The 13,693-nt window shown below is 48.3% G+C and overlaps 1 protein-coding gene across 3 annotated transcripts in view; it reads left to right on the top strand.

Moving 5' to 3' along the window:
• Positions 1-13,693, top strand: part of cacna2d2a (calcium channel, voltage-dependent, alpha 2/delta subunit 2a) — a 261,328-nt gene that overhangs the window by 65,409 nt on the left and 182,226 nt on the right. For all 3 annotated transcript variants that reach the window (XM_023821052.2, XM_023821053.2, XM_023821051.2), the window contains exon 3: positions 9,709-9,825. In XM_023821052.2, the coding sequence (XP_023676820.1) occupies positions 9,709-9,825 (117 nt within the window). The remainder of the gene's footprint in view (positions 1-9,708; positions 9,826-13,693) is intronic.

Genomic DNA, 13,693 nt, shown 5'->3' with positions numbered 1-13,693 from the left:
TTAATCCTGCTTTTGGCTGCAGTGTTCAGGATGACAGATGCGTAAATATTTAACCGACTACAATTTCCTGTGCTGAGTAATCGGCTGCCGCAGAAGGGGGCCGTGCTGAGACAAAGTGTGGCAAACGGGCCCGCACCACGTGGGGGAGATGCACCACATGATTTTGAACGGCTGCCCAGCTAAAGCTGCTCGGGACAGAAATGCAAAGGAAAAAAAGCTATACGTGATGCCTAAGTGACACCTGGGAAGTGCCTCCCTTTATGCTATGCCGGCGACCCCCACTGCCAAGCCAGGCTGCCCTTGGGTAGACCTGCCCGGGTATGACGGGCCCCGCTACCGCATGTGCCCGACCAATCTGGACGAGATCTGGGATCAGATGCTGCCGCCTGACAGCTTTCCAACAAGGACGCTTCAGCCACTGTAGGAACACTTTAGCGTCAACACTTAAACAAATAGAAATAAGACCTTTGGGGGGGGGGGGGGGGGGGGGGGGGGGTTGGAGGGGGTACCACTGCAGCTGCCTTCGTCTTCCTGATAAATGACCAGTCCGACAAACCATTCAATCAACTGTAAAAGTGCCGAATGGGGTTGTGTCTCCGAGAGGCTGGGAGCCTGGCAACTGGGCCCAGTCAGCAGGACCCTCTGGCCTTTCAGGCTCATGGCTGATCATCCTGATTGGCTCAAAGGGCTCACGGACGATCATCCTGATTGGCTCTCAGATGCCGTGATGTGATTTGTGCTTGCGTGATGATGGGGCTGCCTCGGTTAATCATGAGGTCAAACTCATGATCATGTGACTCACCATTAGGGAAGCACTACAGAGGGTGAATGCAGGTGAATGACACGTAGTAATGATGAGTGCAGTGTTGTGAATCTTGAATCTTGTTGGCCAATCAGTAAGGGGGATTACAAAAAGAAAAATAGGTCACATAATGATGATTCCACTTCATGCAACTTGTCCCGTTGTAAGATTTGAGGACTGGTAGGTGGTTAGGCCCATACAGAGACTAGAAAAAACCTGCATTTAATTCTCCAAAAAAATAAGAAGGTCCCCTGTATCGCCTCCTTCATTTTGTCTCCCTCATGCCAGAGAAGATAATCCCTCTGGTGGGCTTCTGTCATGAGGAACCTAAACTGTAACAATCCCCGGACCTGAATAACGAGTCACAGCACAGGCATCCAGTGCTCATGTAAGGTTTTTTTCCTCTTCCACTTCTTATCAAATCCTTCCATGGCGGTGGCTGAGTTCCTTTCTGTGGGGAGCTCACTAATATTCCGTAATGAGGGGCATTTGTCTCTGCCTCTCCTGCCCGCATCCAGGCCTGGCTGTTTTTATTGAGGCCGGCCGTGTGGAGTGATAAGCAGTCGTGTACCAGCGCTGCAGGACCATAAACAACCGTCTGCTCGGGGTCTCACAGGGAACCTGCCACGCAGAACCGGCTCATCACAGATGCCGGAGTTCCCACGGTAAAATAAGGAAGGAGGAGACCATATTTAGCATGATGTGATGCCTCACAGAGTTCTCAGCCCTGAATCTGGTGTTGGTGAGCATCTCGCACCATGCGGGGAAAGTTATTACTATTATTATAACAATTCTTAGCTAATCTGACATTTTTATTTGACTCCTCTGGCCATTATATAGCTGAAGTTTGAACCTTTTCCCGTGAAATTTTGACATCAGCCCACACCCCATCCAGCATTCCTGTCACACCCTGCCCGTCAGATCCTCCAGTGTGCCACGCCCCCTCGTTAACCTCGTGTGGAATCCCTGTGTCATCAGCTGTTTCGAGTTGTTTTTCATTAGTCCTGTGTATTTCAATCTGCGTTAGAATATGTCTCCCTAGTTCTGTCATTAACGTCATTGTGGTTGTTTTGCCTTTTCCCGTGTTTTCCTTTTTATTAAACCCCGAATCCTCCCGACTCCTGGTGTCCAGCTCCTATGTGTTTGCTCTGTGCCTCGTGCTATGTGACAATTTGAACCCGCAAACTTCACAACTCTGGTTCTCTAACAAAGACGGCTGGTGCCACTATAAATCACTGGCTGATTTATGGCTTCTCAGTCAGGGTGTTGCAGAGATCCGAGGAGGAGAACCTGTCCAAACGGGATGTATTAACTGTTGATATAACTTGGGCCATCAATCCGTTTCCCCCGTCCGAAGTTGATGAATCGTACAGTATGCGCTTTTTTTGCTGTGTGTTGCGGCGGTTATTATATAGATTTATCACCATGGCACGCGGGCTATGTTCTGCCAGAAAGCAACGGGAAAGGGGGATGGAGAGTTTGAAAGTGCATTGAGGAGCTTAGCTGTCGTATGGGTCTAATTGGACTGGAAAGCTGAGATGGCATGAGTGGGACAGAGGCAGTCACTGGAGAGCATGCTCAGAACCACATGCAGATGAAGCAAAACGGGCCACACATGAAACCACCCACGATTCAGGAACAACAAAAAAACAAACCTGAGAAGGCCGCAGGCAGATGAGGACATGATGCTCTTTGATCGTTCGGTGACCTTCTGCCCAAGGGATGCAGCCCACAGGAGATTTAACGAAGCCACCATTGCTGGCTTCCAGCCACTCACCACTCAAAGCCGTTTGGAGTGCCAGATGTTGCGTCGGTAGGAAGGGCATCCAAGCAAGCGCGCCGTGATTGGCACGCGTTGAAACCATCGATCGTGACCGTGTCCGTGGCGTCTGTCGCCACAGCGCCCCCGCTGACAGCTGATGAGGAACTTCCTGAGCTGAACGCGTCGCAGTCGCAGGTGAGCGTGGCGAGGCATCCGGGAGCGGGAGAGAGTGACAGCCGACGCGGATGTCACAACGCTCCCTGGTAGTCGTCTGCGTGCGAAGGATGCAGCGGGCTGATTGGGTGCTGAGGGACTGCCAGCAAGGGGAAGGGCTCGTGCGCACAGGCATGTACTGTCTTTTCCATCAGATTCATCCGTTTGAAAAAAAACATGCATGGACGTTAAAAAAAACACGTTCTTTAGCGCTTGTGTGCCTCTTCAGGATCTGCCACGCCAAGGTCCCCAGGAAAGGGAACGCAGTAGACTTACATTGTGTTGGTTTAGGGAAGGGGTGAATCTACAGGCCAACTTGTCACGCAGATGCCTTTATGGCTCCTGGCCTGTCTCTTCAGACAGTTCTGATTAAAGATGAAAAAGGAGCCACAGGTGATGAGCTATATGGAGAGCTTTGCCTTTGGAGCTTCACCTGCCAGCCACCGCAAGATCACGGATGCCGCTAGAGGACTCTGTAAGAAGTCGCCGTGATTAGCAGCCCAGTAAGGACGTGCCAGCAGTTAGCAGAAGACTGACCACGTTCATTCATTCATTCTCTCGACTCCTTTTTGCCTGAAAGGTAACTTTGGGGGAGGGTCACTGCGTGCTGCTGCCCTAGAGACGATCCTCAGGTGATCAGGCTTTTGCTTGTTTATGAGGTCCATCTGTCCTCTGTTCCCAGCATCGTGTCTGGATTGGTGCATTCTGCTTTGTTTCACCCCTAGTAACCCAGACTGAAGTCCTGATGCAACACCCTGAAACAAACTGCCCATCTTTGTTTCCCTGTCCCTGTCCCACACTCTCTGGTCACCTTTTTGTCCCCTTCAAAGTAGCAGTTTTTTAAAATGTGAAATTTATTCTGTGCAGTCAGGGCAGTCTTTGTCCCTGAAAAGCAACGTAATTCCCCTAATATACATGAATTTCACTGCCCCAACCCTCGACCTATGGGTCTGTTTACTGTCCCAACCAGACACAGTCTCACAGTAGATTTGCTACTTTTTGATGCAATTGTGGAGTAGATGGTTTCAAGGTCATATTGGTCCTGTCAAATTTCCAGCTCCTCAAGTGTGATAGATCCCATGCTTATGTTCTGCAGCCTACTAAGTGGAGCTGTGTTTGCTCTAGTTGTCTCTCTGTCCCTTCAATCATATTTGGGGATTGTTTTTATCTGTTTGCCAACCAACCGGTGGTCAGAGATGTTTTCTAGGGTCATGCAGTGGGCGGATGCAGTACATCGATGCATACAAACATACACATTCCTGCATGTAGTCTTGTCTTATGAGCCTTCTGGAGATGTATTGGTCCCATCAAAGAAACCTCAGTGAAGGAAGGCCCCCGTAATGCATCTGATACCCCAATTACCCTCCTTCAAACCTCTCTTTCTGGTTGAGGCATTGTGTAGCCTTATCATAGTCTAGCTTAGTATGAACGTTTCTTGCAAGGCAAGTTTATTTATATAGCACAATTCAGCCACAAGGCAATTCAGAATTCTTTCTTGGTAGAGCATCATCGTCTGTTAGTCTTATACCGCGTATTTCCTTAGCACTGCTAGGTTCATGAAGTTAGAGAAGGAATACAAGGACAAGACCTGGAAATGTGGATCCCAATCCAAAGTCATTTGCAGATTTGGTAATGCCCTGTAGGTTATACAGTACATCTACCCTCATCCCTGGGTAACTTCCTTCATGTGTTGATGAATTTCTACATAAGGTTGGGTATGCATGTCTTCCTGTGTATGTGTGTGTTCTCTTTATGCTATCAGACGATGGATTCAGTGTAATGATTTGAAATCAGTGGGTGATTAGAGAAGATTCAGGCAGCAGTTTGGGAAGCGGGGCAGAATCATGGGGGTGCTGCAGGGCCCAGGCGGGCCATGGGCACACCGTGAGGACACGGCACGTGGGGCCCTGCCCCGATTCTGTTGTCTCGTTGTGCTGATGAAGATGTGATTTCTCCTGGCTGAAAAGGGAATTTTGAGTGCTCCACATGATTGCTGGTGATTGATTCCCCTCTCACTCCATCTTCCTGCCGACTATTTTAGAAGCACTTAGGCCTGTTTTTTTCTCTTTTTTCGTCCACATGACATGCTCCATAATAATTTCTCTGCTCAGAGCTGGGCACTGTACGTTTCATCATGGAAAAGAGTACAGATTTCTGAATATTGTTAACTGTGTAGTTTAGGCTTCGATCTAAGAGCAACAAAATGAGGATTAACTTAAAAAAAACAGCTTGATTCTTTGCCTTTTTTGCTAAACGTCACAGTAGCAGAAACCTTCAGAACTGGGACATTTTTGCATATTTGGAGGCACATGTTCCCTCGTTCCTGACAACAGGTGAACACACTTTGTTCTTCCAGGTTTCCAGCCACTGTATTTGAAGCTTCTAATTAATTATCTGCCGCTGTACTTTGTGTTTTGGTGTTTGTTTGTTTTGGTGTTTACACGCACACTGGAGTTTGACTGAGCCTTTGCGTCAGGCCGCAATACCAGTGCTGTGTGTATGTGTGTGTAGGAGGAGTACTGGTACTGCTGGATGCGCTCCCCCCAGGGGGCGCTACTGTGCCCCTCTGCCTTAATCTGAACCCCTTCCTGGCACTGCCCCCATGGCCCACTGCCGAACATGATCACCACAGGACTGTGGGTCCCAGCATCCTTGCCCTGCTGTGTTTTTTCAGAGTCCACCGGCCTCAGTCATCAGTCCTGATTAGGCCTGTGCTCATGGGGGGGGGGGCTAGGAGAGGAGAGAGGCCAGGTGGACCTCATGGGGACCTGCTTTAAGTAATTCTGTAATTGTGTGTGGTGGGCCTGGTCCTGATAACCAGATGGTTTATTTGGTAACACTTTACATTAACTGCACCTTCATATTGCATTTATTACAGTGATTGTAATGTGTAACACCTGAAGTAGCCAGTGTACACCTGTGGCAATTGTAATGCAAACTGGAAAAATACATATTTTTGCTTTGGATATCATCCATCCATCCATCCATCCATCTTCCAACTAATTCTCCTGGTCAGGGTCACAGGAATGGGTCATATATACACACAATACACACATACACAGTATGGGCAATTTAGTGACGCCACTCTGCATATCTTTAGACAGTGGAAGGAAACCTGTGCAGTACAGGGAGTACATGCAACCTCCACTTTGCATCAGTGTTTCTGGTGGGAGAGCTGTAAGTAAGGAAAACGCCAGTGTTCCAGTGTGGGGAAAATGATTTCTGTGACCCTTTGATTGCAGGATCAAAGTTTGCAACCAGAGTCATGTGATCTGGTTTCTGTAGGTTGGGCACTGGGAGAGGTTTTAGTTCCAGTCAGTAACCAGAATCCTCTGGAAAGCATCATAGGCCAGATGGATACAGGTGGAGTTCCCTGAATTCCCAGATACTAACCTTGCTTTTAGTCAACGTCCTTGACCATTCAGAAATGCACCACATGGCATTTAATAGGCAGTGTCTCCTTCCTAGTCGGTCATTTGTGTTTTAACAGTCCAGTGACTGTAATGCCTATTTCATATTTGTAGCCTTGCTCTGGAAAGCAGTCACACACTAAGTGTCATTTTAAAAACAATCACTGACATACAAAACCAGTGGGGGGGGGGGGCTGGGGAGGCTGGGCTTTTTAAAGTTAAAGCTGAGGAAGGCTCGCGTTTGGTGATTTAATAAGACTCAGGTAATGGCTGTTGCCGATTTAAAGGAAATGCCTTTTAATTGGTTGAGAGAGCCCATAACCAGATTAGTGCCCTCATCTGGAGCCGGTGGAGACCATTGCCTTCCTCTGCGGCTGGCTAATGACTTGAACAGGGGCGGTAATTACAGTGCGCTACGATGGGGGACTCGGAACAAATCGGCTAATCGAGATGTTCTTGTCGTCCTGCCATCCCTCTCCCCGAATTGTTTACTGGACCCCCTCTTCACTGATGCGAAGGGCTTATCCCACTCCAAATGCTCTTATTTCTATTCATATGGGACGGGACACGCGAGTGTAAATCAAATTAGCCTTCGCCCTACGCCGCGAGTCTCCGTAAAATAAGGGGTACTACAGGAAAGGCCGGGAAAGTGCTTGTCTCTGAAGATCCCGAGGGGCGCCAGCGAGAGGCCAGGCCCTTCCTGAGCACGGGGCCATTTCACTGCCGACAAGGGGAGGCTTCCTGTCAGTGGGGCTTTCACACCAGGGTGCTCCTGCATGAGCCAGGCGGCTGCCGAGTTGCCGGCCACAGGCTGTGAGATATGCACCCCCCCCCCTCATTGCTGTCAGCACCGTGTGACCCCCTGCACCTGCAGGCCGGTGCCGATTTGGCAGGGAGAGTATCGGAGGAGTGCAGAACCCTGCTGGAGGGGAGTCCCGCAGAGCACTGCGAAACTGGCGGCAAGGAGAGCTGTGAGATTATTCCATGGAAAAAAAAACCTAAATGTCAAGTGTCCATCCATTTCACAACCTCACCTTCTGAAAGTTTTCTGTTTTTCTGGTTAAATGGTGACCTAAACTGCCTTTATAAGTTACATCAGTGTCAGAAACATTCTGCCTGTGTCTTTAAATATCACTAACAGGTGCCAGTATTCCCCTTGTTACTCAATATCAGGTGCTGGTACCCCCGTTGTTAATCTGTACCAAGTGCTAGTACTCCACTTGATATTTAGTACCAGTTGCCGTTACTCTCCTTGTTACTCAGTACCAGGTGTCAGTACTCCCCTTGTTACTCAGTACCAGGTGTCAGTACTACCCTTGTTATTCAGTATCAGGTGTCAGTACTACCCTTGTTATTCAGTATCAGGTGTCAGTACTCCCCTTGTTATTCAGTATCAGGTGTCAGTACTCCCCTTGTTATTCAGTATCAGGTGTCAGTACTCCCCTTGTTATTCAGTATCAGGTGTCAGTACTCCCCTTGTTATTCAGTATCAGGTGTCAGTACTCCCCTTGTTATTCAGTACCAGGTGTCAGTACTCCCCTTGTTATTCAGTATCAGGTGTCAGTACTACCCTTGTTATTCAGTATCAGGTGTCAGTACTACCCTTGTTATTCAGTACCAGGTGTCAGTACTACCCTTGTTATTCAGTATCAGGTGTCAGTACTACCCTTGTTACTCAGTACCAGGCACTGGTATTCCCCTTTTGCTCAGTACCTGGTGTCGATACTCCCCTTTTTACTCAGTACCAAGTGTCGGTACTCCCCTTGTTACTCAGTAACAGGTACCAGTATTCCCCTTTTACTCAGTACTGGGTGTCAGTACTACCCTTGTTACTCACTACGAAGTCTCACTACTCCCCTTGATTTAGTACCAGATGCTGGTACTCCTCTTGTTATTCAGGACCAGGTGTCAGTACTCCCCTTTTTACTCAGTAGCAGGTGTCAGTACTCCCCTTGTTACTGAATATGAGGTCCCAGTACTCCCCTTGATATTCAGTACCAGGTGCTGGTACTCCCCTTGTTACTCAGTACCAGCAGATATTGAGAAGTACCATTACTCTGCAGAGACAGAGTACACTGCAGAGTGTACCGTTGAGTTCGGGTCGACTGTAAACACTGCCTACACCTATAAGGACTGTCTCATTAAAGGAGCTATGCCTAATTTAAGCTATGCCTAAAATGGCATCAATCTGACATTTATTTTGTTGTTGGTTACGACCACATACATATCATTTTATACATTTTTATCTATTGTTTCTAGATACTTGCTGGGACAGAGAATTGAAAGATCCCTCTGTCTGCTGGTCACCTGACACCTTTCTTGCAGACAGTGTGAGAGCCCAGTTCTGTTGTACGCAAGGTCAAAGTGACTTTTCTGAATGACAGCTTCTTTAAGGGCATCTGTAAGGGCAGCAGCTACACATGCTGACAGTTTTGTCCATCTGGTCGCTCTGGGCTGTGGGAGGCTCACACCTTTCTGTAACAGAAATATAAGTCATGTTTTATTTGGCACCCCCCAGCACCTGTGAGTGTATATATCAGGAACACATTTTACTCTGCAGACGGTGCCCCAGCCGTTATGCACTAAGTAAATCTGCTTTGGAGACGTGTGTGTCTGGCGGCTCATGTATCGTGACACAGTTTGGTGCTCGGAGCAAGGTGTTTGCCAGCTAGGCAGTGTGCAAAGCCAGCCGCCGGGGGACTTCTGGCAGGGGATGCCGCACGTATTCCCAGGCCGCCGTGAGCTGGTATCACTTTGGTGTGATCTCCGAAGAGAGCCGAACAAAGAGGCAGATGATCAGACGGGGGCCGTCCACTGCGTGAGCATCTCTCCTGTTGCCAGGGGAGTCATGGACTGCGCAGTGCCATGCAGCATAGTTGGTGCTAAAGCCAAAATTCGGGGATTTACATGAGCGCTCAACTGAGATTAAGCCTTCGCAGGGTAAATTGGGGAAGCAGTGAAGTGCCGTGCGACAGGATGTGGACAGATGAAGTCCCAGGAGAGGGCTTCCTGTAGTATGCAGCTGTGTAAATGGATTGAGAATCCTCAGCAGTCTGTCCATCCATCCATCCATCCATGCATCCATCCACTCTGCTTTAATCCTCTCTTCCTGAGGAGGTCTGCGGCTTCACAAAAGTTGTTTTGGATGGAGACAGCTGCTAGGTAAATATAAAGGTAAATATAGCTGATGATCGAGTGCATGGGCTGGGATAAAAGTAAAGCAGTTAAAACAATCATTTGACATACAGGTGGGAGATTTCTTTGAATCTGCTACAAGCATTTTGGCAAAAGTGAGTACAGTAGCAACTGATGATTATGCGTGGATGGGTTCAGACCAAGATTGTACACTGGATCAACTTTAAGTACTACTACCGTGATGGTGTTTTTCTTGGAATTCTTGTGGAAAAGTGAATGTCTTTTGTTAAAGGGATGACGAGTATGATTATTATACTGTGATTATATGTTTGCTGTTTAATTTCTACCATGGAACAAATATAGTGACATCTTTGCTTTCTTTCCAGATATACAATGAGAAGAGAACCCAGTTTGAGATTAAGAAGATTTCTCCCAAAGAGCTGGTAGAGAAGGTGGCTTCTGACATCCAGAAGCTCTTAGCACGTAAACGGAAGGCACTAGAGGTAAGAGGACGGGACAGAATCTCTCCCTGGGACCACCAGGAGGGTAGGGAGGCTCCTGGGCTTAACATAAGAGGGAAGTAAAGGTTCTGGAAAATGCCAGATCTACTGAGCAAGGGGAGGTTTTGGGAAAATGTGCTCATATAGAAGTGAAAATGGTGTTTTCTTTTTCATGAATTTTTTGACCATAGCGTACAGATGTACACTGGCCATTGGACTGGTAAAGGATTTCAGCAAGACCTCAGAATATTCTGCTCTGGCTTTTCTGGTATATCACCTCTGTGTTGATGACCCAGTTCAGTTATTTGTAGCCTTCTGCCCCCTCCACTGCCTTTCTGTGGATGGTGACTCGTCTCAGGGGCTCCTTGGGACCCCCTTGTGATGCAGGTGTTCAGCTGCAGGTGGCTCTCCAGGCATCACAAGACAAAGTCCTCCACCAGCCCCGTATATACTCACTCTTCTCCATTGTCACGCATCAATAGTAGAGTCGTTAGAGAAATTCTACAGGCTACATGAGCTGGTATTTTATTGGAGGTCTTTTGCCTAGAAGGTGAACAGGAAGATAGGCAGGGCAGTTCCCTGAGGTGCCCCTGAAGCCTCACAAACCATCAGCTGTAGGACAGTTGGTCCATAATCTTAGATAATGTGGGTGAATCAGGCTGGATCACCTGAGCCTGTTCCCCAGTCAGGGAGGCTACATGGTGAGAAAGGCACTGGAGAAGTTAAAGAACATGATCCTGACATGACTGTGGTGCCGATTTTGCCCAGGTGGGAGTGGGCTCTGTGAAGCACGTAGATCAGATAACTCCTACAGCTGAGTCAACCCTATCTACGTTATATCTTAGTGGAACTTTTCCATGAGCCTGTTTTTCATTATGGATTGTTTCAAACTGATTTTTTTATTTTGATAAATACAAGCTGAGGACCAGTCATTATATTAAGCAATATGATCGATTCATTGCCTGATTTAATCTAATAAAAATCAGGTTTCTAAAATCATTATCAGATTCCTAATTGGTCTGATGACTGGCTAAAAAAAGTGGTGATACCCTGACATGTTAATTTGCACATTTGAAATGCTTTTATTTATTTATTGGACTCTGAAATGCCACTTGCTGAAGGGAGTTTGTTTTTCAGTGAAGTGATGTGTGTTTGTCTGTCGAATATGGGCAGAAAGCTGCAGAGGGCTGAGCATGTCAGGGTGACGCACTAGAGATCACTCAGGAACGGCGCATGCTTTGTTTCGATGTGGAACAATTAAGAGAATCACACAAACAATGTTACGGCTGCCTGCTGTTTTGTTGTTGTATTCATGTTGATTGCTGTGGAAATGTGGACGTGTTTGGGCTTCAAGCCGTTGTTTTCGTGTACAATTTTTGCAGCTAGCAGTAGCTAGTGTGACCAGGACCTGTCCACCAAAGGATCAGCCAGGCTTCCAGTTGCACACTAATTAAGCCTTTACACATGTCAGCAGCTGTGTTGTGCACAGATGTGCTCACAGTTTGCCTGTGTGTGGCTGTGGGCTTCTATGGTGGTGTGCACGTCTGTGGGTTAGAACTCTAAGCCCATAATTGGATGGTCGCTGGTTGCAATCCCATGGCAGGCAGAGTGATGTCACTGCTGGGCCCTTCAGCAAGGCCCTTAACCTCAGTCGCTCCAGGGATACTGTCTGCTCTCTGTAGCTCACTTGGATGTTGCTTTGGATGAACATGTGTGCTAAATGAATGTAATCGTGACGTGTGAGTTTGCCAGGGTCCCAGCACCTGCTTGTCTCACGACTGGTGCTTTGATAGTTAGAGGCCCCCATTGTCTCAGAGTGCCGTAATTAGAATTCCGCCACGTAAATGTGACCGGAAATGAGCACTTTGTCTAGCTGTATCACTGTCTTTTTTCATCCCTCCCGTTTGGGTTTTGTGGTCACCTCTGGCCCTATTATTCCTCATTAGAGACACCTGCTGTTGGCTGCCCCCATGACGGAGTGCCTCTGCTTCCTGCCTTTGAGTCAGCCCCCCCCCCCCCCCCCGCTGTCATTCTCCAGCTCCCTCCTTCATTAACTAGTGCAGTGGAGGCTACGGCTTCCCGTGAGACCAATACACTAATCAATCTCTTGTGCGTCTTTACCTCCTGGGCATTTTTTTTTGTGGCAGAGGAGGCAGGCGGGCATCGCAGCGGCTTGTTCGCGCCCCTTTAGGTGCGGTCTGGGGCCCCGGGCCTTTCCCATTGGGGGAGCTTTACAGGAGGAGAGGGACAGAGCTGGCTTCCGTGTTCCCGCTTTTATTAATGTCGTTATGGTGAGACTGTTAGGTAGCCCTTCACTAATAAAGCACTTGTGAGGAGGGGAATTTGTGCTGTAAGTGCTGCAGACAGGATGTTGGGAAGGAGGGGGGACTGTTGGGGGCTCAGAAGGCTGCAACACGTCATTTTTTGGTGGGGAGGGGGTGGTGGCTCATTTTGTCCCCTGTAGTCGACCCTCACGGGCTTCTCCTGTGCTTGCGCGCTTGCTGATAGTCTCTCCCAGACAGTGGTCAGCTCTTTCCTGCGGCTCATGCGGCTGGCGGCTGTAATTTCGCTGGCAAGTCGTGGGGGTGGCCGACAATGGCGAGGGCAGATTGGCCCCCACGTCCATCTCGCCTGCCCCCACACCCCCAGCCAGCGTCTCACCCGGAGCCGCCCATCACGCCACATGCTGCCATTCGGCATTAATTATTCGCCGGAAGGAAGAAAAACGGGCGAGAAAAAAAGGCCCCACATCAAATAGGAAGGTGCCCCACCCCCCACCCCCCCGGCACCGTCGCTCGCCGTGGAAAATTAGCAAAGGAAATGAAGTGATGATATTCATACATTGGAAATGAACGGGATGGCGGCAGTGGCGGAGAGACGGAGAGGGTGCCAGCCGTCCCGGGGGGGCGACGCTCGCTGTTTACCTTCCCCTCTGAGATTTAAATGCCAACACGCTGTAGCTCGATGAAGAGGGACAGCGCTGAGCGGCGGACCAGCAACGACCAGCGACTCTCAGCCTGACCCGAGTCATTTACACACCTGCCCTTCTGCAGGTTTCACTGTGTTTTTAAAGGCCTCTCATGAACACAAAGACGCTGTATTTTCACAGAGGTGCAGACGCACATACAATCTTTCACGCAGTCTAAGTTGGTAAAGGAAGTACGCACTGCTGGTGCAAAATGCACTGAATGTCTATGTCTTCCCTTGGCACTCTGATTCAGAGTTAATTACACTGCCAAAGTCCTGTGACCGAAGACAGCTGGGTAGTGACTGGCGTGGCTACGGCCGAGGGAATGCAAAGTACAAGGGGGAGCGCGGATGGACCCCCCCCACGTCCCCCAGTCCCCGGCGTTTTCAGCTTCATTTCTCATTGAAACCGAAACGGGAAGGGAGGGGGGAAGACATGTAGCATCACTGCACAAATAGTTGGGTTTTGATCCCTTTGATTTATTTTCTGCTCCTCAAATACATTTTTTCACTTTTAATGCAGTTTGAGTAAAAGCAAAGTAGAATCAGACTTCAAAGAGAGACAGTTTTAGGGAGATGTCCAGGTAAAAAAAAATACAGTGTAGCCCATTTGTCATGTACAGATCCAGCCACTTAAAATTTCCCCTCCAGTCTGGCTGGCAGCCAAATCCCAGCCAAGTTCCTTCCAATTACCATCCGAAAGGTAGAGCCCCCCTTCTTCTAGGGGTGGGCCTATATTTGACTATAAACCCGCCCATTCATTCACTTGCAGGGTGATACCATTAGATGGCGCTGTCTTTACAAAAACTTTACTTTTCTTTTTACCTGGGTTAAATGATTGAATGGTCTTTGCTATGACTTAAAAAAGCTCATTTTTGTTTTAATTTATTTTATTTACTTATTT

Source organism: Paramormyrops kingsleyae, chromosome 6, assembly GCF_048594095.1.
Source record: "Paramormyrops kingsleyae isolate MSU_618 chromosome 6, PKINGS_0.4, whole genome shotgun sequence".
Lineage (NCBI taxonomy): Eukaryota > Metazoa > Chordata > Actinopteri > Osteoglossiformes > Mormyridae > Paramormyrops > Paramormyrops kingsleyae.
The sequence above is the reverse complement of the archived record's forward strand: the minus strand, read 5'-3'. Positions and strand labels throughout refer to the sequence as shown.